Genomic DNA, 25,105 nt, shown 5'->3' with positions numbered 1-25,105 from the left:
CAGACAGAGAAAGACAAATACTTTATGATACTACTTAGATGTGGGGCTTAAAAAATAAAGCTAAAAAATATAACAAAATAGAAAAAAAATTTTAATTTGAGAACACAGGAATAAAATGCTTTAACTGGTGAACCAGGGTCCAAAGACAGAAGTGACTCATAATATTATTGCTTCTGCTTGTTTTACAATATATTGCAGAACTGTTTATAATTTACTAAATGTGTTTATAACTGGTTGGGGGAGGGATTGAGCTGAATAGATGGAACTATTTTAAAATAAAAATAAAATTTAAAGTATAGCATTTCTTTACTTCTGATGACTAACCCTCATTAATAGCAGATATTTTTTATGTTTTATAAATTTTTGAATCATCTTTATTTGTAACTTGAAAAAAAGATATAATTTTGTTTTATTATTTAAATTTGCTTATATGATTAACAGTCCTCTAGAGAGGAAAAGGATTAGTATCTATTACTTATATACTTTATACTTTTAAAGTGCACTGACATAGAAAACAAACTTATGGTTTCCAAAGGGGAAAGAGAATGGGGGGGGGGGGATAAATTAGGAACCTGGTATTAACAGGTAAACACTACTATATATAAAATAGGTAAACAACAAGTACCTGACTGTATAACACGGGAACTATATTCAATACCTTGTAATAACCTTAATGGAAAAGAATCTGAAAAAGAATCACACCTGAAACAATATAAATCAACTATAAGTCAAAAAAAAGGATCTATTGGAAGTCTGTCCTATAATCTGAGAGAGAAGAACTGAGCATGTAACACTAACCTTATCTGATTCAAATTAATCCTTTAAAATGTTCCATGGAAGCAAGAACATCTGCCAGCCCTAAGTAACCAAAGAGATAGAGATTTTAGCTAATCAAACTAGAGAATTAGATTCTCTTTGTAGAACAGAATCAGGCATCCACCAGGAAGAAGACACTGTAGAAATCATCGCAGTGACAGATGGAAGATATCTCAACATGCAGTGACCTAAGAACAGGATAAAGACAAAAGGCTATGTTTTCTCTCAAAGTTGACCAGAAGCACTGCTATTACTGGAATTAATTAATACACATTTTGATTGGCCAATTCTGAATTGTTTTAGGAAATTTGAATGTTCCAGCTGAGACTATTGGGAGTGGTGACTGGCTCATTGTATAAGAGTCTCAAATCATCTAGATATTAATTTATGTTCCAAGGAATATCAGTAACATATTCTTTATCCTTCATCAGCCTGAGTAGCTTTCATAAAGGACATAACAATTTTGAGAACTTAGAAGCATAAAAAATCCAAAAATATGTTAAATCACTCTCCTCTACGTTCTTTGACTTGATGATCAAGGCCTCTATTTTGTCCTCTGTTCTATACCTCTGTGCTGAGTTCAGCTCTCCTCCTTCACATCCCACATAAATGATCCATGGGCAAGTTCAGATTTACATTATTATCATCAGATTCTTTTTTAGCCTAACTACACTAAAGCACACCTTCCAAACGTCCCAGTGTAACCTATGCATGATGCAAAATCTATTTCTTAATCTAATGCTCAGATCACAATTTTTGACATTGAAATATCAGCATTAATTTTGAAACCTTGGCAAGAACCAAAGCATCATTCCTACCTAGGTGCCTAACAGTGCAGGGCTCTGAGACTTTGAAAAGCAAAAACAACTTTTCTTTGTTTTCCATCTACACAAAGCATACCAACTTGCACCAACTAAGTAATGCAAATTTGTCAGCCATCTAACAATATTTCTAAATCTGATTACATTTCAGTATGAGAACTTACAAAAGACCCCCAAAAGTCACATTACACTGTCTGACCTACAAGGCAAAGAAAAAGTAGCTTGCAGTTTACCTTCCAAGAAAACAAAATTTAAAAAATCATACACAAAACACTTCAATGTAGCATTTTATGCACATTGCCACCAGAGAAACAAGCTGAAAGACCAAATGTTCTCATATCTGGCTATCCAGATTCTTTTAGCACAACTAGTGAAAAGAGGAATGATTATTTGTGTAAAGTGAATATGACTGAAGTGGCCAACTTGTAACCTGCATGCATTTCTTTACACTGCTCATGCACAAACAAGCATGCTGTTCCCAGCCAGGAGATCAGGACAGAATCTAGTACTGATTTGGTTCTGTTGGTGCACACCTGGCATCACCAAAAGTTTTAACTCAGCCAGTCACCTGATAAGTTATAGCTATTTTGGTCTACTTTTGTTTGACCTGGAGGTTGGAATTATATTGTTTCCACTTGCAGTTTTAGTATTCTTGTTTTAGTTTTGAGCTTTCTTATAATGAATGAATCACTGAGCAAGATATTACCTAAATAACAAAAATTCAGAACAAGCTTCCAGCTTTGTGTTGCCAATTACTATCTATATTAACTACTTTACTAACTAATCAGAGAAACACACAAACAGAAAAGTTATACTATTTTTTCACATATCAAAATGACAAAATTTTTAAATAGTAATAATCAGAGTTGACAGTTATGAGAGTAAATATTAATTGGTACAGCTTTTCAGATTGATATTTGGCAAAATATTTTAATCCAGTGATTCCATAGCTAGGAATTGATCTCAATGAAATCATCAGGGATGCAAACTATAACACAGGAATAAAACAAATCTTCATTGAGCTGTGTATAATGGTGAAATACCACAAACCACCTCAATAACAGGAATTAGATAATTTATTAAACTTCTATATATTGAGCTACTATTCAGCCATTCCTTGATTAAGAGCAAGAATATTAAGAATGGGAATACTCTCATTATAAAACATTAATGTAATTCAGTATAGAACATTACATTGTAGGAGACCAGAATATGCCACTCCAAAATATGCCTCTTTGGTATAAGAATTATTTTTAGATTATTATTTTGAGAAACAGCAGACACAGGGAACCTCTGAGAAAACTGTTAGTTATCCTTTCACAGAGAAATTTACATTTATATAGAAAAACTCTGTTTGCAAGGGTGTCTTCCTCTCAGTACCAGGAAGAAAAAGATGACTCTAAATCACAAGAGATTCTTACTAATGGAGAAGGCACCGATTTAAATCTGCATAATAAACCTTACCCATGTTCACTGTATTTTTCATGGTCACCTTCTCATAACTTGCTTCTCCCAACTCTTATTCCTTTTTTTTAACTGAAGATGGTATTTAAACCCAAATTCTAGCCACTTCTTCTGAATTACTAATCCCGGAGTTTCTCCCATGTGTATATGAAATATACAGGCTAATAAACTTGTTTGTTTTTCTCTTGTTAGTCTTTTGTTACAGGAGGCCCAGCTCCTCAAGGATAGAAGGAAAATATACTTTTCCTCCTCTACAATATAAAATTAAATAAAATGAAGTCTGGCTGCTCTCAATTTCATTAATAAGATATTGATTTTCTTATAAAACTCCAATAGGATGTGACTTCCTGAGCAGTCATAGATTTTAGGTCAGCTTCAAAAAGAGACCAAGAAGAATGGGGAATTATTAGGATAATATGTTGAAACTGGACACATGTTCCTCTCTCAGGTTCAAGTGATTTTTAATAACTGATTATCTGCTATTGGGACTCTAGACCCCAATTTTGACCAAGCCTCTGATTTGATCTATACCAGGGTTCACTATATGGAAAGAATGTGGTAAGGTGTACCATTGTTACACTGGGCCACAAGCCTGGTAGATGGCTTTCATTAGAAGTTAGCGACATATCTGGTCACAGAAAAATTCAAGCTATTTTTTTCCAACCATATTCCCAAATTATACTGTATTTTATTGTTTATTACAAAAAATTGCTCCCCAAATTAGTAGGTTTTACTAATTAAACTAGTTTCATACCCTTAATCACATTACAAATATCCTAAAAGATATTATATAAGCCCAAGATGCTTTAAAATAGAAACATCTCAGGATTGTAATTAACCAAATTTTACTATGTGAAACACACACCCAAAATATGTGAACAAAGACATACAGAAAAACTCACATAAAAGAATCCAAGTGGTCCAGATATATATGGCATTTTCATTCCCAAGAGATATTTGACTTGTGAAGTCACGACATGTGTGGCAGCCCCAGTTGTCATCGCACTGATCACAGGCTCTGTAAGCAGGAATGTGGCACTACCCAGTTGTAGCACAAACATGGCCACCTAAAAGGACAAAGGAATATGAAACTTCCCAAGCTTCCTAGAAGGATTAATATCTGACACAATTTCATTTTCAATACACAGACATAGGGAACTGATGTGAAATGTGCTCCTAAAATTTTATATATTCAATAGCTTGAGTTTTCTTGAGAACGTTACTAGTTTCCAAGATTTCTCAGATGTTTTTGAGTACAATTACAAGTGCTTCAGTTAAAGTTAACACAGTTTTTTTCTGAATGTTGACTATTTTTCTCTTTTCCTAATAATATATGTTACAAAGAAGGAAATATGTTCAAATCAGTTAATATATGGGGTTCTGTGGGGAAAAATAAAATTTGCATTATCATATCTATAATTTTTTTTAATCCAAAGGGCATGATTCACTACTTTATACCCAGTAGGCTTAAAACTTCAAAAGCATTGAGGAGAAAAAGCCATTTTTTGAGTTTCTGCCAGGTTCTGAGAAATGGAAACCTACTGTTTTGACTAGATACTTCATCAAGTAGCTGTAAAGGGCAAATATTAATAGGAAAACATCAGGACTTATGTGTATATAGAGAAGAGCAAAAGACAGAAATAGGTTAAAAGAATATGTCTTAAGAAACCCAAGAATCAGTAGGAAAGTCATTCTCCTTAAACTTTTCCTTTCTGCTCCTAGTATCATGCTCCATTGCAAAACTATTTCATGGCCAGACAAAATAATCTCATCTGAGTAGAAGCTGTGCACTGAGCTTTGCTGGGCAAAAGATGGCAGCAAAAATCAATTCTCTTTTCTCTACTAACTACTAACATTTCAATGATTAGTGCAGAGAAAGAACTTTTAGGAGATGGCCCACTCTTTGACTGAATGTAAACTCAGTCATAGAGATTTGTTGTTTTGAAAGTAACATTAAATTACATTCATGAGTATCCACACTGGAAAATGAACACAAAGTGGGTCATGCTGATATATCCTCTTAATGTGTTAATTATAATATTTAGGTCAGGTTTTAAATTCTTGTTGGAAAATAAGATTAACTATTAAAGAAATCAAAGGAAAGAATAGCAATGAGATCTCCTTCTATCAAGAGGTCACAGTGATAAAAATGAGAAGTATAAAGTGCTATCTAAGTACCACCAGAGCATACATTGCAAAATATATCATTTCCATCACATCACAATGTCCCTTAGCCAAAAGCAGTAATACTCTAAACTTGTATTAGGGTGGAGTTTTCTGGGTTCAAATCTGAAAACTTAAGTTCTGATTCTGGCTCTACAACATCCTAGTTTTTGTGACTATAGAAAATCTGTTAAAAATTTCCAAGCCTCATGATCTATAAATAATTAGAATGATATCTGCCCTATTAATATTGCAGAATTGTTGTAAAATGAATGTGAAATAACATATGAAAGAGCTTTGAAACCTGTAAAATGTGCAACATATGCGATGTACCTTGAATGTCATAAGATGCCGTATATATTTACCCAGCATGGAAAACTAGCCATGAGATTTCACAAAATGTAGAAAAGGTCACACCATATTTTCCATTTCTGGAGAACATGAACAAATTTATCAGTGCAGAAAGAAATGTATTTGAACTGTTTGCATCTATGTGTCAGTTTGTCAAATAGAAATGTCCCAAGGGAAATATCCAATCAATCAATAGTATAGGTACAGTTGGAACACACTGATACATAGTCTGTTGATCTTCATCCTGAAAACACAATTAGTTAAGAAAAATATTGAAACAATTTTTCCCAAGTATCTTTCTATTAGTTAATTGCAAATTATGACACTAACTCTTAAAGGTCATGAGGATGAAATTAGCATATTATTGGGGTAAGCTGAACTCCAGAGAGTTGGATTTTCATTTCAGCTAAATGCTGTATACAAGCAATCCAAATCTTTGAAATTGTGAAACCTGTTTGCATATATGGAATTTTATGCATACATGGAATATTAGAAAGTTCTTATCTGTATGCCAAGAAATCTTATTTTCATTTATTTTGAGAAGTAAACTCCTTTGGGAGGCCTCGTATAGATCATCACCATTTTATTTTCTGGTTTTTATTTGTTTCCTACCCAGCATCTACTTAAAAGGGTTAATGATTTCTCATGCCTGAGAAACAAATATCACCTAACCTGAAGTGATACACCAACAACATCCAGCTAACCACCATCTTCTAGTAGCAACTTCTTTGTCATTTCCATAACCTGAAAGTTACAAATGGAAGGGTATGGGAAAAGTTCAAGATATAAAAAGAGTTCAGCCCTTTCAAATGTTCAAAATATATGTACCTACCTTACAATATAAATCAAAAACGTGAAGTATCCTCCTTTAAAACTTATCCAAAGACTCTAAGTATTTTTGTAATATTCTACTGGTACACAGTTTTATACTTAAAAAAAAAAAAAAATCTTCCCAGCAACGATAAATTCCTACAATGGAGAATTCTTGACTTTGAAAGTTCAACAAGCCCCTTAAGACCTCATTTCTGATACAAAATATTGTGTATGTGAAGGATGATTGCAAACATGTGAGATTTAGCTAAAGAGAAATTACTTTCTTCTGGATGGCAACGTTCTCCATAACCCAAAACAATGGCAGACATTTTAAGAAGGAAAAAGAGGAAGAGGAGGAGGGGGAGGGATAGAACAAGGAGGAGAAAGAGAAGAAGGAGAAATTTTAAAACTCCCCTTTCCCCAGCACCCAAATTTCAACAGTTTATTCACATCAAAATTAGGGATCTAGCATACAGAGGCTGAGGTACACAGGTTGAAGGCAGCAAGTGCCTGTGCAACACAGGCTTTGTAAGAGGTGCCCACAGATGGAACTGTTGTTTCCAAGATTTTTCTGGAATTTAACTATGTAAAATCCTTCTAGAATATTTCTCTTGGAGGCCTAGTGTTTAAATTTTATGCCAATGTTAAACAATTTTTAAGCTAATGACTTAATAAAGAGCTACCTCAATGCCTTTCACTAATAATAGGAATGATGATAATTCTAATCTGGCTAGCCAATTCACAAAACTTGCCCATGCAACATTTTATGATAAAATAAATTTCTTACAATATATTTCAGCTGTTTGTAGTAATGTTGATGTTCTGGGCTAATGCTGAAACCTCTGACACACATTATCAAGGTTCACTAGCATGATACTATTTGGTAATGCTTTTATAAACACCATATGTTCTACATAAATTGAATGTATGTCAGATTTCAGCCATTTCTTGCAAGTGGTCTTCAAGCAGTGAAAAAAGAAAAGAGTGCATAGCAAACAACTATACTACCCAAGTGGATGGAATATTGCATGCACTTCAGGTTTTGTCAGTTTGTCTGCAATCTGGCTCTCACATTATACCAAATCACTTATTTGTTTGTTCAGTGAATATTTATTGAATACCTACTAGGGGCAAGGTACAACACTGTTGCAGAATACAGAGATAAAGATATATCTCACACTTTGAGAGACCTTATAAAGTGAGATGAAATGCTGATGTTGGGAGCAGGGAATGTTAACCAGGAGCATAAAGAACTGTAATGTAGGAGTTAATAGGAAGGTAAAGTCTAAGAAGCTGTTTGAGTGGGAGCTAAAACCCTAGAAGCCCTTTGTTCTCTACTGAGTATGGTATGCAGGTTTGGGAGAGAGAGCTAAATTGCTCATGATAATAGGAGAACAACTGAGTACTGTGTAAGGATATGGAAGAAAAAACCTCTGTGTGACAAGAGAACATGAGAAAAAAAAATGTCAGATGGATACCTATGAGGTTATGTGCTGTGGAATACAGAATATAAAGCCCTTCTCCATACTATTCAGTAATAAAAAGGAATGGCCTATCAAGCCATGCAAAGACATGGATGAATCTTAAATGAATATTGTAAGCAAATGAAGACAGTCTGGAAAGGCCAAATACTGCATGATTCCATTTATATGACATTCTAGAAAAGGCAAAACTATAGAGACACTAAGCAGATCAGTAGTTGCCAGGGGCTTAGGTGTTGGAAAGTATGTAAAAGGTGAAACATAGGGAACTTTTTAGGATGGTGAAACTATTCTGTATGATACTATAATGGTGTATACATGACATTAAGCATTTGTCAAATCCCATGAACCTTAATGTGTGAAAATATTTAGAAAATCATTTGGAGATCAGGAGACCCCAGGATGGAATGCAGAATGTGACAAAGAATCTAAATGATGACCAATTCTTCATTTACTCTCTATATATGTTTTGCCTTTTCTACAGTGTCATTTAAATGGACTCATACAATATACAGATTTTTCAGACTTGCTAAATGTATGAACAAACCTCACTGAAAGGAATGAAGAAAATGTGCTCTTGTGAATAACTCTGGAAATTGGTAAATATTGTAAAACCAAAGGCAAAAAAGAAACACTGTACTTGAGTTGATAAAGTTATTTCCCATGGGAGTAGAGGTTAACAATTCTGAAACCACTATAAATATATACTGGAATTGAAAAATCAAGTAAAGGGATGGTAGACAGTGGGAGCCAGGTTTCTCACTATTGCATAAGTTATAGACAAGCAAGGAGAGATGGCTAGAATGATCTGTATGGGAGGGATAAGAGTTGCAGACATCAGAAGGAAACCATGTTTAGTTTAACACAGATATAGATGGATACATTTAGAAATATATAGGTATGTTTACAACATACTTTTGTTGATATACACACATATAGGTCCTTGCTGTGTCATCTGAAATGGCTTAGAAGGCAACAACACCCCTGTGGCACACCTCACACCCAGATCTTAATCTCTAATACCATTGTCCAATGAAAGAAACCAGATCTCCTTAGAAAAATGGCTGATTCTAGGACTAGGGTAGGAAATATACACTATGAGCCTGGATCATCTTGTAGTGCCAGAAAGTGAAAAAGAACTCCAAAATTAAATAACAAACAAACAAATAAATAAGTGGGAGTATATTAAGGAGGGACATAGAAGCCAACTGATAAAAAGTTCCCAATGTTCAAAGCTAGAACAATCTGAAGAACAACATAAAGTAGTACTGAATTATAACCAAAGGATAAAATAAATATGCTTGAAACCATACTGATATAAATGATTGATTAAATTTTAAAATGGGAGAGCTGGAAAACTACTGTTCAGAAGAATTCTAGTAATTTACTTAGATAATCCCCACTCTTTATCTTAACTCTCCTTTAACATAACTCTCACATGTTAAGAGTGGGCTATGCATATTGACTTCTTTCCAAAAAATGCAGTATGGAAAAGTAGAAAATAGAGTAACTTAGAGAAACCTAACAAACTAACACTAGTTCAACCAGGTGATCCAGGTTAACATTAAAAGTGATAAGTTATGTTGATAGTCTATACTGTTAATAAGATGTGATGAGAATATTACTCTATCTCTCTCATTTTCCTCCCAAAACCCCACAACTCCAGTTTAATCATAAGAAAAACATCAGACAAATTCCAATTGAGGGACATTCTAGAGAATACTGACCAGTAGTCCTCACAACTGTCAAGATCATCAAACACAAGAAAAGTCTCAGACATTTTCACAGTTAATAGGAGCCTACCGGGAGACAAGACAACCAATTATAATGTGGTATACCAGATGGGATCCTGGAACAAAAAAGAACATTAGGTAAAATTTAAGGAAATCTGATTACCATATATGGACTTTACTTAACAGCAATGTATCAATCTGATTCATTAGTTGTGACTAATACACCATGCTATTGTAGATATTAATAATAGGGGAAATTGTGGATGGGTGGGTGGGGTATGTGGCAACTGTGTGTACTATCCTTGCAACTTTACTGAAAATCAAAAATTACTCTAAATCAAGGTTTGTTTTTAAAAAAAAGAAAGAAAAGAAAAGAAAACCTCCTCTACCTCTCTCACAGAAACTTCAGGTAAGTCTACATTTCTCCAACATGCATGTGTAGTTTAATATGAATTCCTGAGTTCTGCATACATGGGGACAGGGGAAAAGAGGGACTCTAGAAGCTCCAGGCAGCTGGGTTTCAGAGGCATGATATGTGTAAATAACCACACCAAGACAAGTCTGCACATATATAAAAAAGAGGAATAGAAAACGTGTCCCTAGTTTTCAGAAGGAGAATTAAATACTGTTGGACAGGGATAAAATTATATCTTGACACTTAAGGAATCCAAGAAGAAAAAAGTTATTAGAAAGCATTTCAGAAAGAGGGAAGAATACGAGTATAAAGCAGGACAGCATGGGATATGCTCAGAAGACATGGTGTTGTTAGTTTAGAAGAACAACTAGCCAAAAGGGAGTAATAAAAAGTAAAGCAAGACATTTTGAAGTCAAAGTATAGAGCACCTTAAAAGTAGTGAAAAGAGAGTTTTCCAGGTGTGAGGGACATCACTCTTCCATACATTTATTAAACACTTAATTTTGCAAACAAGTGTGGATCAAAGCACTGGCTCAAAAATCAGAGCTGTGCTTTGGTATGATCAATCTGATGATAAAATGTGAAACAACTAGCTGGTTTAAAAGGTTAGTATGAGAAGAGTAGCAAGAGGAAAAAGGACAAAAGCATCTAAACTGGACATAGCAGGAATGGAGAACAGATATGAGACAAATATTGGATTATCCAGTAGGCAGACTTATCATATGCTTAGAAAACAAACACAAATTATTTTTATTTGATTTTTTATTGTGGAATATATCAGAAATTCACAAGGCTTAAGAATTATTTTATTTGGAATTGCATGTTTGAAGGCAGCCTCATAATATTTTCAGTTCTCAGATTTTTCTTAAAAAAAAACCTCTAAAGCAAGAGGCAGTGAGAATCAGAACTGCTAGGGATGGACAATAATTTGACTCTTCTGTCTTCCATTCTGCCCTAGATAAAGAAAACAACAAAGTTTTAAAATAGGATGATTGGAGCGTATTATTAGCCTTGGTGTGTGCATGTGTCTTCTTGTGGGGGATGGAGGGAGAAAATGATAAATTAGAAAAGGTAAAAATAAAATCTCAATTTAATTTTGGTTATTTGACATAGTGATACTACTAGCATTAAATTGATTTTATTCTTATACAAGTTATTCAACTCATGTTTATTCTGTACCAGCTGTTAGAATTATAGAGCCCAACAGTCTCTGTTCTATAGAAACTAACAGTCCAGAGAGACATTCAAGATGGCGGAAGAGTAAGACGTGGAAATAACCTTCCTTCACACAAATACATCAGAAATACATTTACATGTGGAACACTCCTACAGAACACATATTGATGCTGGCAGAAGACCTCAGACTTCCCAAAAGGCAAGAAACTCCCCACATACCTGGGTAGGGCAAAAGAAAAAAGAAAAAAACAGAGACAAAAGAATAGTGATGGGACCTGTATCACTGGGAGGGAGCTGTGAAGGAGGAAAAGTTTCCACACACTAGGAAGCCCATACACTGACAGAGATGGAGGATGGCGGGGGAGAAGTTTCAGAGCCACGTAGGAGAGCACAGCAACAGGGGTGCAGAGAGCAAAGCAGAGAGATTCCCGCACAGAGGATCAGTGCCGACCAGCACTCACCAGCCTGAGAACCTTGTCTGCTCACCTGCCAGCCAGGACAGGTGGGGGCTGGGAGCTGAGGCTCAGCCTTTGGAGGTCAGGTCCCAGGGAGAGGACTGGGGTTGGCTGCATGAACCCAGCCAGAAGGGGACTAGTGTCCCACAGCTAGCTGGGATGGAGTCCGGGAAAAAGTCTGGACATGGCCAAGAGGCAAGAGACCATTGTTTCGGGGTGCACAAGGAGAGAGGATTCAGAGCACTGTCTAAAGAAGCTCCAGAGAGAGGCACAAGTGGCAGCTATCAGCACAGACACCAGAGACGGGCACGAAACGCTAAGGCTGCTTCTGCAGCCACCAAGAAGCCTGTGTGCAAGCACAGGTCACTATCCACACCTCCCCTCCCAGGAGCCTATGGAGCCTGCCACTGTCAGGGTCCCATGATCCAGGGACATCTTCCTCGGGAGAACACACAGCACACCTCAGGCTGTTGCAACTTCACACCAGTCTCTGCCACCACAGACTTGCCCCATATTCTGTACCTCTCCCTCCCCACCGCCTAAGTAAGCCAGATCCCCCTAATCAGCAGCTCCTTTAACTCCGTTCTGTTTGAGTGAAGAACAGATGCCCTCAGGCAACCTACACGCAGAAGCAGGGCCAAATCCAAAGCTGAACCTCAGGAGCTGTGTGAACAAAGAAGATCTCTACCAGCAGCCTCAGGAGCAGCAGATTAAATCTCCACAATCAACTTCATGTCCCTGCATCTGTGGAATAACTGAATACACAATGAATCATGCCAAACTTGAGGTGGTGGATTTTGGGGAGCAACGATATATATATTTTTTTTTTCATTTTTCTCTTCTTGTGAATGTGTATGTATATGCTTCTTTGTGTGATTTTGTCTGTACAGCTTTGCTTTTACAATTTGTCCTAGGGTTCTATCTGCCCTTTTTTTTTTTTTTTTTTTTTTTTTTTTTTTAGTATAGTGTTTAGTACTTGTTATCATTGCTGGACTTGTTTTTGGTTTGGTTTCTCTTTCTTTTTTAATTACGTTATTATTTTTTATTTTTAATAATTATTTTTTATTTAAATAATTTTATTTATTTTTCTTCCTTTCATTTTTTTCTCCCTTTTCTTCTGAGCCATGTGGCTGAGAGGGTCTCTGTTCTCTGGCCAAGTGTCAGGCCTGTGCATCTGAGGTGGGAGAGCTGAGTTCAGGACACTGGTCCACCAGAGACCTCCTGGCTCCATGTAATATCAAATGGTGAAAGCTTTCCAAGAGATCTCCATCTCAATGCTAAGACCCAGCTCCATTGAACGACTAGCAAGCTACAGTGCTGGACACCCTATGCCAAAAGCCTAGCAAGACAGGAAGACAATGCCACCCATTAGCAGAGAAGCTGCTTAAAATCATAACAAGATCAGAGACAGCCCAAAACATACCACCAGATGTGGTCCTGCCCACCAGACAGAAAAGATACAGCGTCACCCACCAGAACACAAGTACCAGTCCCCTCCACCAGGAAGCCTACACAACCCACTGAACCAGCATTAGCTACTGGGGCAGACACCAAAAACAACGGGAACTATGAACATGCAGCCTGGAAAAGAAAACCCCAAACACAGTAAGTTAAGCAAAATGAGAAGACAGAGAAACACATAGCAGATGAAGGAGCAAGGTAAAAACAGAACAGACCAAAAAAATGAAGAGGAAATGGGCAGTCTACCAGAAAAGGAATTCAGAGTAATGATAGTAAAAATGATCCAAAAGCTTCAATATAGAATGGAGAAAATACAAGAAATGTTTAACAAAGACCTAGACGAACTAAAGAGCAAACAAACAATGATGAACAACACAATAAAGGAAATTAAAAATTATCTAGAAGGAATCAATAGCAGAATAAGTGAGGCAGAAGAACAGATAAGTGACCTGGAAGATAAAATAGTGGAAATAATTACCTCAGAGAAGAATAAAGAAAAAAGAATGATAAGAATTGAGGACAGTCTCGGAGACCTCTGGGACAATATTCAATGCACCAACATTTGAATCATAGGGGTCCCAGAAGAAGAGAAAAAGAAAGGCACTGAGAAAATATTTAAAAGCATTATAATTGGAAACTTCCCTAATATGGGAAAGGAAATAGTCAGTCAAGAACAGTAGGCTCAGTGAGCCCCATACAGGATAAATCCAAGGAGAAACATGCTACACACATATTAATCAAACTATCAAAAATTAAATATAGAGAAAAAAATATTAAAAGCAGCAAGGGAAGAAACAAGAAATAACATACAAAGGAATCCCCATAAGGTTAACAGCTGAGCTTTCAGCAGAAACTCTGCAAGGCAGAAGGGAGGGGCTGGGCATATTTAAAATGATGAAAGGAAAAAAAGTACAACAAACATTACTCTAAACAGCAAGGAGCTCATTCAGATTTGACAGAGAAATTAAAACCTTTACAGACGAGTAAAAGCTAAGAGAATTCAGCACCACCAAACCAGCTTTCTAACAAATGATAAATGAACTTCTCTAGGCAGGAGACACAAGAGAAGGAAAAGACCTACAATAACAATCCCCCCAAAATTCAGAAACTGGTAATAGGAACATACATATCGATAACCACCTTAAATGTAAATGGATTAAATGCTTCAACCAAAAAACATAGACTGGCTGAATGGATACAAATGAAAGACCCGTATATATGCTGTCAACAAGAGACCCACTTCAGACCTAGGGACACATACATCCTGAAAGTGAGGGGATGAAAAAAGATATTCTATGCAGATGGTAACCAAAAGAAAACTAGAGTAGCAATTCTCATATCAGACAAAATACATTTTAAAATAAAGACTATTACAAGAGACAAAGAAGGACACTACATAACGATCAAGGGATCAATCCAAGAAGAAGATATAACAATTGTAAATATTTACGCATCCAACACAGGAGCACCTCAATACATAAAGCAAATGCTAAGAGACATAAAAGGGGAAATTGACAGTAACAAAATCATAGTATAGGGGATTTTAATGCCTCACTTTCACCAATGGACAGATAATCTGAAATGAAAATAAAGAAACAGCTTAAAATGATACATTAAATAAGATGGACTTAATTGACAATTATAGGACATTCCATCCCAAAACAACAGATTACACTTTCTTCTCAAGTTCTCATGGAACATTCTCCAGGATAGATCATATCTTGGGTCACAAATCAAGCCTTGGTAAATTTAAGATAATCGAAATCTTATCAATTACCTTTTCTGACCACAACGCTATGAGACTACATATGAATTACAGGAAATAAATATGTAAAAAATACAAATGCATGGAGGCTAAACAATACACTACTTAATAACCAAGAGATCACTGAAGAAATCAAAGAGGAAATCAAAAAATACTTAGAAACAAATGACAATAAAAACACAATGAACCAAAACCTATGGGATGTAGAAAAAGCAGTTCTAAGAGGGAAGTTTATAGCAATACAATCCTACCTCAACAAATAAGAAACATCTCAAATAAACAACCTAACCTTACATGTAAAGTAATTAGAGAAAGAAGAACAAAAAACCCCAAAAGTTAGCAGAAGGAAAGAAATCATAAAGATCAGATGAGAAATAAATGAAAAAGAAGTGAAGGAAACAATAGCAAAGATCAATAAAACTAAAAGCTGGTTCTTTGAGAAGATAAACAAAATTGATAAACCGTTAGCCGGAATCATCAAGAAAAAATAGAAGACTCAAATCAATAGAATTAGAAATGAAAAAGAAGAGTTAAAACCTGACACTGCAGCAATACAATAGATCATGAGAGATTATTACAAGCAACTATATGCCAGTAAAATGGATAACCTGGAAGAAATGGACAAGTTATTAGAAAAGCACAACCTTCTGAGACTGAATCAGGAAGAAATAGAAAGTATAAACATACAAATCACAAGTACTTAAATTGAGACTGTGATTTAAAAACTTCCAACAAAAGCCCAGGACCAGACTGCTTCTCAGGCGAATTTATCAAACATTTAGAGAAGAGCTAACACCTATCCTTCTCAAAATCTTCCAAAATATAGTGGAGGGTGGGAAACTCCCAAACTCATACTATGAGGCTACAATCACCCTGATACCAAAACCAGACAAAGATGTCACAAAGAAAGAAAACTACAGGCTGACATCACTGATGAACATAGATGTAAAAATCTTCAATAAAATACCAGCAAACAGCACATTAAAAGGATCATACATCACAATCAAGTGGAGTTTATCCCAGAAATGCAAGGATTCTTTAATATACACAAATCAATCAATGTGATATACCACATTAAAAAATTGAAGGATAAAACCATATGATCATCTCAATAGATGGAGAAAAGGCTTTCAACAAAATTCAACACCCATTTATGATAAATACCCTCCAGAAAGCAGGCATAGAGGGAACCTACCTCACCATAATAAAGGCCATATATGACAAACCCACAGCCAACATCTTTCTCAATGGTGCAAAACTGAAAGCATTCCCTGTAAGATCAGGAAAAAAACAAGGGTTCCCCTCTCACCACCATTATTCAACATAGTTTTTGAAGTTTTAGCCACAGCAATCACAGAAGAAAAAGGAATAAAAGGAATCCAAATTGGAAAAGAGGTAAAGCTGTCACTGCTTGCAGGTAAAATTATACTCTACATACAGAATCCTAAAGGCTCTACCAGAAAACTACTAGAGTTAATCAATGAATTTGGTAAAGTATCAGGATACAAAATTAATGCACAGGAATCTCGTGCTTTCCTATACACTAATGATGAAAAATCTGAAAGAGAAATTAAGGAAACACTCCCATTTACCACTGTAACAAAAAGAATAAAATACCTAGGAAAAAACCTATCTAAGGAGACAAAAGACCTGTATGCAGACAACTCTAAGACACTGATGAAAGAATTTAAAGATGATACAAACAGATGGAGAGATATACCATGTTCTTGGATTGGAAGAATCAACATTGTGAAAATGACTATACTACCCAAAGCCATCTACAGATTCAATTCCATCCCTATCAAACTACCACTGGCATTTTTCACAGAACGAGAACAAAAACTTTCCAAATTTGTATGGAAACACAAGAGACCCCAAATAGCCAAAACAATCATGAGAAAGAAAAATGGAGCTGGAGGAATCAGGCTCCCTGACTTCAGACTATACTACAAAGCTACAGTAATCAAGACAGTATGGTATTGGCACAAAAACAGAAATATAGATCAATGGAACAGAATAAAAAGGCCAGAGATAAACCCACACACATATGATCACCTTATTTTTGACAAAGGAGGCAAGAATATACAATGGAGAAAGACAGCCTCTTCAATAAGTGGTGCTGGGAAAACTGGACCGCTACATGTAAAAGGATGAAGTTAGTACACTCTCTAATGCCATACACAAAAATAAACTCAAAATGGATTAAAGACCTTAATGTAAGGCCAGACACTATAAAACTCTTAGAGGAAAACCTAGGCAGAACTCTCTATGACAGAAATCACAGCAAGATCCTTTTTGGCCCACCTCCTAGAGAACTGGAAATAAAAACACAAAAAAACAAATGGGACCTAATGAAACTTATATGCTTTTGCACAGCAGAAGAAACCATAAACAGGATGAAAGGCAACCCTCAGAATGGGAGAAAATATTTTCAAATGAAGCAACTGACAAAGGATTAATCTCCAAAATTTACAAGCAGTTCCTGCAGCTCAATATCAAAAAAACAAACAACCCAAACCGAAAATGGGCAGAAACCGTAAATAAACATTTTTCCAGAGAAGATTTACAGATTGCCAATAAACACATGAAATAATGCTCAACATCACTCATCATTAGAGAAATGCAAATCAAAACTACAATGTGGTATCACCTCACAGCTGTCAGAATGGCCATCATCAAAAAATCTACAAATGATAAATGCTGGAGAGGGTTTGGAGAAAAGGGAACCATCTCCCACTGTTGGTGGGAATGTAAATTGATACAGCCACTATGGAGAACAGTATGGAAGTGCCTTAAAAAAACTAAAAAATAGAACTACCATATGACCCAGCATTCCCACTACTTGGCATATACCCTGAGAAAGCCATAATTCAAAAAGAGTCATGTACCACACTGTTCATTGTAGCTCTATTTACAATAGCCAGAACATGGAAGCAACCTAAGTGTCCATCAACAGATGAATGGAAAAAGAAGATGTGGCACATATTTACAATGAAATATTACTCAGCCATAAAAAGAAATGAAATTGAGTTATTTGTAGCCAGGTGGATGGACCTAGAGTCTGTCATAGAGAGTGAAGTAAGTCAGAAAGAGAAAAACAAACACTGTACGCTAACACTTATATATGGAATTTTTTAAAAAGGTTATGAAGAACCTATCGGCAGTACAGGGATAAAGATGCTGATGTAGGGAATGGACTTGAGGACATGGGGAAGGGGAAGGGTAACCTGGGACGAAATCAGAGAGTGGCATGGACTTATATATACTACCAATTGTAAAATAGATAGGTAGCGAGATGCAGCTGCTTAGCACAGGGAGATCAGCACAGTGCTATTCAACCACATAGAGAGGGTGGGAGGGAGATGCAAGAGGCTGGAGATATAGTGATATATGTATATGTATAGCTGATTCACTTTGTCATAAAGCAGAAACTAGCACACCATTGTAAAGCAATTATTCTCCAATAAAGATGTTAAAAAAAAAGAATTGGTATTTTTAGCTATTGATTCTAAAAAAGAAAGAAAGAAAAAGAAACAAACAGTCCATAAAGGAAGGTAAATACATGGAAAATATTTTCTGGTAGATTGAGAAGTCCTATAATGTAAGTTATGAGCAATGTCTCATAGAGGAAATAAAGATAATCACTTAAAACCATATTCAGAGATATCAGTGAAGGTTTGTCTGAGATGATTATATTTAAGCTGAGCTCTGAATGACATACAAGTGTTGTCGTATAAATGGTGTTAGAAAGGACCTTGAAGGTCTCAAGAATGGCAGGTACAGAGTTGTACAGCCAAGTCCATTGCCCTACCAGACAAGTCATGCCTAGCACACAGGCTGCTGCTACTCTTAAGGAGATAAAACGTGGGAGAACTAGCACAATGTCTTGCTGGAGCCGGTGCTGGATTGAATTTCCTTGCTTACTTTCTCAATACTAGTTTAAAAAGCTGTGTAGCATAGCACTTAAGAGACTGTATACTTGAGTCCAACTCCTACCTGCCAATTCCTAACTATGAGATTCTAAATAAGTCACTTAACTTTCAATATGTTCATCAGTATATTGGGAAGTATAATATTATTTATTTCATAAAATGCTGATGGAGATCAAATATATGAATACATGCAGTAAGCTTAGAACAGAGTTTGGCACATAGTAGGATAATAAATATTATTACTGTTTTTAATATGAGGAATTTTCAATCTATAATTTTAAGGATGTTATAATCCTAAATTTATTAAGTGAATTGCTTCTTAGATTTGCCAGGTACAAACACAGCTGGAAAGATTTAGGGTAAACAGAGTAATGACTTCCTGTCTGTAATGGTTGTGAAATAGCAAAACATCATCAAAAGGGACTTTAGGGCTTCCCTGGTGGTGCAGTGGTTGAGAATCCGCCTGCCGATGCAGGGGACGCGGGTTCGTGCCCCGGTCCGGGAAGATCCCACATACTGCGGAGCAGCTGGGCCCGTGAGCCGTGGCCGCTGAGCCTGTGCATCTGGAGCCTGTGCTCCGCAACGGGAGAGGCCACAACAGTGAGAGGCCCGCATACCACAAAAAAAAAAAAAAAAAAAAAAAAAAAAAAAAAGGGGGACTTTAAATTGTCTTCCCAGCATTACAAAAGAATAAATTCAATTTTCCTGGAAGGAGTAATAATGATGTGTTAAATAAGCAGGTTAAATGTGTTAACATCTTAAATCCTTTCTATACTCATGATCCTATTATTTAGAAAATGCAAAAAAAAAATAGTATAAAATCAAAAGTAAATGGAAAATCTATTATTTGGTCTGCAGCTGGTTTTTATCATTTGTGAAGATGTAAGACTAAGTGTTTCCAGAATGTACCAGTATGATAATAAAAGGCTCTGTCACTAAACACCCCCACCTATGCCACCCCATGCTTGTGCAACTGTTGAACAAAGGAGCCGTATATCCCCACATCCTCCAGGGCAGAAATCTTGTCCTGTGGTTGCTTTAGAGAAGTAAATCTTGGGGAAATTTCCAAAGGTAAATGGATGGGGGACAATCCCAGACTCCTCTAAGTTCTTGGAAAAAGGAATGGGCAAAGTGCCCATTATGGAGAATAATAAGAGCTACAGGGAAAAGAAAACAACGGTTTTTAAAGTGTCATAATTTTTAATGAGAGTTTCCCCAACAAAAATGCTTATTGATAATGTCATTTTAAATGGTTCCACCTTGCCTTGAAATTAACACCCCATTGCTATAAGCAAGCAATCAATTCCTCTCTTGTCTGCTACCGTTTTTTGGCTAGAAAATTTTTCCTTGTTTTGAAAAGTAACAATAATAGTGTAAACTTACATCAGTAACATTAGCGTTTCTTTGTAAAATGAGACATTTAATGTATCTTATAAATAGATGACAGAAATGGAAATAAAAATATTCCCAGAGCAGTCAGTTCAGTCACAATCAGATAGTGCATGAGTTCTACTCACAGAGGTCCCTACTGTGTTACAAAACCATTACAATAAAACAAGAAAATCAACAACAATAAAGTTATGCAAAGGGAAAGAAACCAGACAAAAATAATACAATGGATACATTTCTATAAATCTCTAGAAAATATAAATTAATCTATAGTGCTTAGTGGTTGATGAGAAGGGAGTTTCCTAAAGGAGTGAGAAGAAGGTCAAGTGTCAGGGGAATAATTTAAGGGAGTGACAGATATTTTCATTATATTGATTGTTGTGATGGTTTCATGGGTATATCCATATGTCAAAACTTACTCCAAATATGTGGAATTTACATTTTGATAAAGATGTTTTTAAAGAGACCATAATGTAATCTACAACATAGAAACTTATCACATTACATCACTGTGGTATAAAAGTACACTTTATACTAGCAACATAAAAGAAATAGTAAGGGAGAAGAGAAATAGGAATGATTTATTTTACATGATGACAATGAATGAGAGGTATTTGAATGCATTATGACTCACATATGTACAGTTTACCTAAAAGGTGATCAAAGCACTACAAGGCAACGTCTGTTTATTTTGATGAAGGCAACCTACAGTAATGAATGCACCATTATTAATGCAAGAAAGATCAAGTAGACAAAAATAATAATATTATTAAAGACATAACAACATAATCAGTAAGGTAGAACTTCTAGCTAGACATTGAGACACTTTTTCCCCCAAGTGCTCATGAAACATTCACAAAAATTTATTATATATTAGGTTATAAGGAAAATGTTAGTAAATTAGAAAATGTAGAGCTATTACAAACAATAATCTCTGACCACAATGCAACAACAGTAGAAATTATAGACAAAATTGAAAAAAAAAAAAAAAAACCTCATTCATTTGGAAATGTAAAACCCTTTTCCTAAATAATTGTTGGGTGAAAGGAGAAATATGAACTAAAATACAAAATTTCTAAAAAATATCAGTATTGAAACACAATCATAATCTACAGAAAATATTTCAAGCAATGAGCATAGGAAAATTCATAGTCCTAAATATTTTTATAAATAAAAAAATTTTAAGTTATAATAAATAAATTGAATTCCTAGCTCAAAAACTAGAAAAATAATAAACTAAAAAATTAGCAAAAGGAAGGAAATAATAATGATAAAAACAGAGATACCAATAGAAAAAAAAGATCTACTATTTCAAAATCCTGTTATTTAAAAAAACAATTAACAAAATAGACAAACTACCAGCTAACTTGTTCATGAAAAAAGGATAAAAGCACAGATATAAAAATAAGAAATGACAAAGGGGAAAAAAGATTAAAATAAGAGATTATTTAAAAATCATAAGAAATTAAAGAACTACATACAAATGAATTTGAAAAGCTACACCAAAAGGATAATTTTCTACAGAAATTTTCTAGCAAAATTCCAATTGCGAAATTTGACAAATTAGAGATAGAATGCTTAAACTGATCAATTTTTGTAGAAGAAATAGAGTACATTATCAAAGTCACCCCAAAGAGCACCAGGGATCAAGTTATTTCAAATGGAGATTCTTTAAAGGAGGATTCTACAAAACCTTCAAAGACTAGATGTTCCAAAAGTGTGATACATTGCTTAAGAGCATTGGAAAAGAATGTTAAGAAGAAAAGCATTGATAACTAGATCTGATAAAGATAGTACAAAAATGAAAACTATACGCCAATACCACTGAAGAAGAATAATGCAAAAGTACTAAATAAAAATTTAATAAACAGAATCCAAACCACAATAAGAATAAAATAGAGGTGTGGCCAAGATAGTGGAGTAGGAAAACCCTGAACTCACCTCCTCCTATGGGCACACTAATATTACAACTATTTACAGAACAGCTATCTATGAGAACAACCTGAAGTGTAGCAGAAATGATGTTCCACAAACAGAGATATAAAAAGGAAACCACAATGAGATTTGTAGAAGGGGCAGAGACACAGTACAGTCAGGAACCACACCCTAGGTAGGCAACTCACGAATGGGAAGACAATCACATTTGCATGGGTTCTCCCCAAGAAGTGATGGGTCCTAGTCACACATCAGGTTCCCAAGCCTGGGGGTTCTACACCAAGAAAATGAGCTCCCATAATGTCTGGCTTTAAAGACCAGGAGGACTTGCATACAAGAGAACCCAGAGAGTTGTAGGAGCAGAAACTCTCTTCTTAAAGAGTGTTTGTGAAGTCTCACATGTTCCAAGTCCCAGCATGAAGGCAGTGGTTTAAAATGAGCCTGGATCAGGTCCAACTGCTGATCTTTGAAATCTCCTAGAAAGGCAGGAGGTAATTGGGGACACAGATGCTAGGGTCAGTCATTTTTTGGAGCTTGTTCTACCACAAGGACACTGGTGCTAGCAAGTGACATTTTGAAATTCTCCCTCTAGTCTATTAGTTCTGAGGGCATACTTATCCATGAGTGGGCCAGCACCATCCTGGGCCCATGACAGCTAGCCTCCTGGGGATACAGCCCTGTCCAACTGTGATACTGAACCACCCCAGGATATACCAAACTTCATGGCCAGCTATCCCACAACCACTACATGAAGCAGGTTCTTAAAACAACCAGGCCAGTGGCTAGGCCCATGTATGACCTAAAAGAGCCCACACAGCCCATATAGGAGGAAACCTTATCATATATATATATCTGGTTACCAGAGAGGAGTGTGCTGCTGAGCCCCACATGAAGTCTTCTACATAGTAACTTCTCTAAGATACAGAAACATAACTGACCTAATAGATAGAAAGAAACACAGAGATTTGGGCAAAATGAGGAGACAGAAGAGTATGTTCCAAACAAAGGAGTAAGAAAAAAGCCCAGAAAAAGAACTAAACAAAGTGAAGATAAGCAATCACTTGACAAAAAGTTCAAGGTAATAATCATAAACATGTTCAATGACCTTAGGAGAAGAATGGATGAACACAGTCAGAATTTTAACAGAGTTGGAAAATATAAAGCTAACCAAAGAGAGATGAATAATAAAATTAATTAAAAATACACTAAAAAAATCAACAATATTAGATGGTACCAAAGAAACAAATCAGTGAACTGGAAGACAGATTAGGGGAAATCGCTCAAGCCAGACAGAGAAAAGGAAAAAAGGAATTCTAAAATAAGGATAGTTGAAGAGACCGCTGAGACAACATTGGGACAACATCAAGCAAAGTAACATTAGCATTATAGGGATTCCAGAAGAATAGAGAGAGAAAGGGGCAGAGAACTTATTTGAAGAAATAAATAAATTAGAAAATTTCCTAATCTGGTAAAGGAAACAGAAATCCAGGTCCACGAAGCACAGAGAGCTCCAAACAAGATGAACCCTAAGAGGTTCACACTAAAACACAATAAATTAAAATGTCAAAACTTAAAGAAAGAATTTTAAAAGCAGCAAGAGAAAAGCAACTAGTTTTATGCAAGGAAACTCCCATAGAGCTATCAGCTGACTTTTCAGCAGAAATTTTACAGTCCAGAAGGTAGTGGCATGACATATTCAAAATAATGAAAGGAAAAAAATCTATGACCAAGAAAACTTTATCCACCAAGGATATTTTTCAGATTTGAAGGAGAGGTGAAGGGTTTTACAGACAAGCAAAAGCTAAAAGAGTTCAATACCATTAAACTGGCTTTAAAATAAATGATAAAGAGACTTCTCTAAGTGGAAAAGAGAAGACTACAACTAGAACTAAGAAAATCACAAAAGTCAAATCTTATTGGTAAAGATAAACATATAGTAAAGACAGCAGATCAACCACTTATGAAGCTATCAGAAAGGTTAAAAGACAAAAGTAGTAAAATCGTCTATATTCACAATAAGTAGTTGAGAGATACACAAAACAAAAATATGCAAAATAAGATTTCAAAGAAATTAAGTGTGGGGAGGATGAGTAAAAATGCAAGGTTCTTCAAATGCATTTGAACTTAAGAGATCATCAATTTGTTACATATGAACCTCATGGTAACCACAAAACAAAAACTTATATACACACAATAAAGGAGAAAGGAATCCAAGAATAACACTAAATATAGTCATCAAATAACAAGGGAAGAGAGCAAAAGAAGAATAAAGAAACAAAAAAAAACTACAAAAATAATCAGAAAACAATTAACAAAATTGCAAAAAGTAGATAACTATCAATAATTATTTTAAAAGTTAATAGACTAAATTTTGCAGTCAAAAATCCACTTCACAGAGTGGCTGAATGGGTTAAAAAAACAAGACTCATATATATGCTGTCTACAAAAGATTCATTTCAGAAATAAAGACACCCACAAACTGAAAGTGAGGAAATGAAATGAGGAAATGAAAGTAAGCAAATGAAAACAAACAAACAAAAAAAAGGTGAGGTAGCAATACTTATGGCATTTTTCATAGAACTAGAACAAGTAATTCTAAAATTTGTATGGAAACACAAAAGACCCAGAATAGCCAAAAAATCTTGAGAAAGAGGAAGAAAGCTGGAGGTATCATGCTGGCAGATTTCAAACTATATTACAAAGCTGTAATAAGCAAAACAGTATTGTACTGGCACAAAAATGATGCATATAGATCAATGAAACAGAATAGAGAACCCAAGACTTCACACTTATATGATCAAGTAATCTACAATGAAGGAAGGAAGACTATATAATGGGGAAAAGATAGACTCTTCAATAATGATGTTGGGAAAATTGAACAGCTAAATACAAAAGAATCAAACTAGACTATTTTCTCACATTATATACAAAAATA

At 35.4% G+C, this 25,105-nt stretch overlaps 1 protein-coding gene across 2 annotated transcripts in view; it reads right to left on the bottom strand.

The window, feature by feature from the left end:
- Positions 1 to 25,105, bottom strand: part of SLC26A7 (solute carrier family 26 member 7) — a 177,658-nt gene that overhangs the window by 92,135 nt on the left and 60,418 nt on the right. For both annotated transcript variants that reach the window (XM_059043462.2, XM_059043463.2), the window contains exon 4: positions 4,004 to 4,168. In XM_059043462.2, coding sequence (XP_058899445.1) covers positions 4,004 to 4,168 — 165 coding nt within the window. The remainder of the gene's footprint in view (positions 1 to 4,003; positions 4,169 to 25,105) is intronic.

This window comes from Kogia breviceps, chromosome 17, assembly GCF_026419965.1.
Source record: "Kogia breviceps isolate mKogBre1 chromosome 17, mKogBre1 haplotype 1, whole genome shotgun sequence".
NCBI classification, from domain to species: Eukaryota; Metazoa; Chordata; class Mammalia; order Artiodactyla; family Physeteridae; genus Kogia; species Kogia breviceps.
The sequence above is the reverse complement of the archived record's forward strand: the minus strand, read 5'-3'. Positions and strand labels throughout refer to the sequence as shown.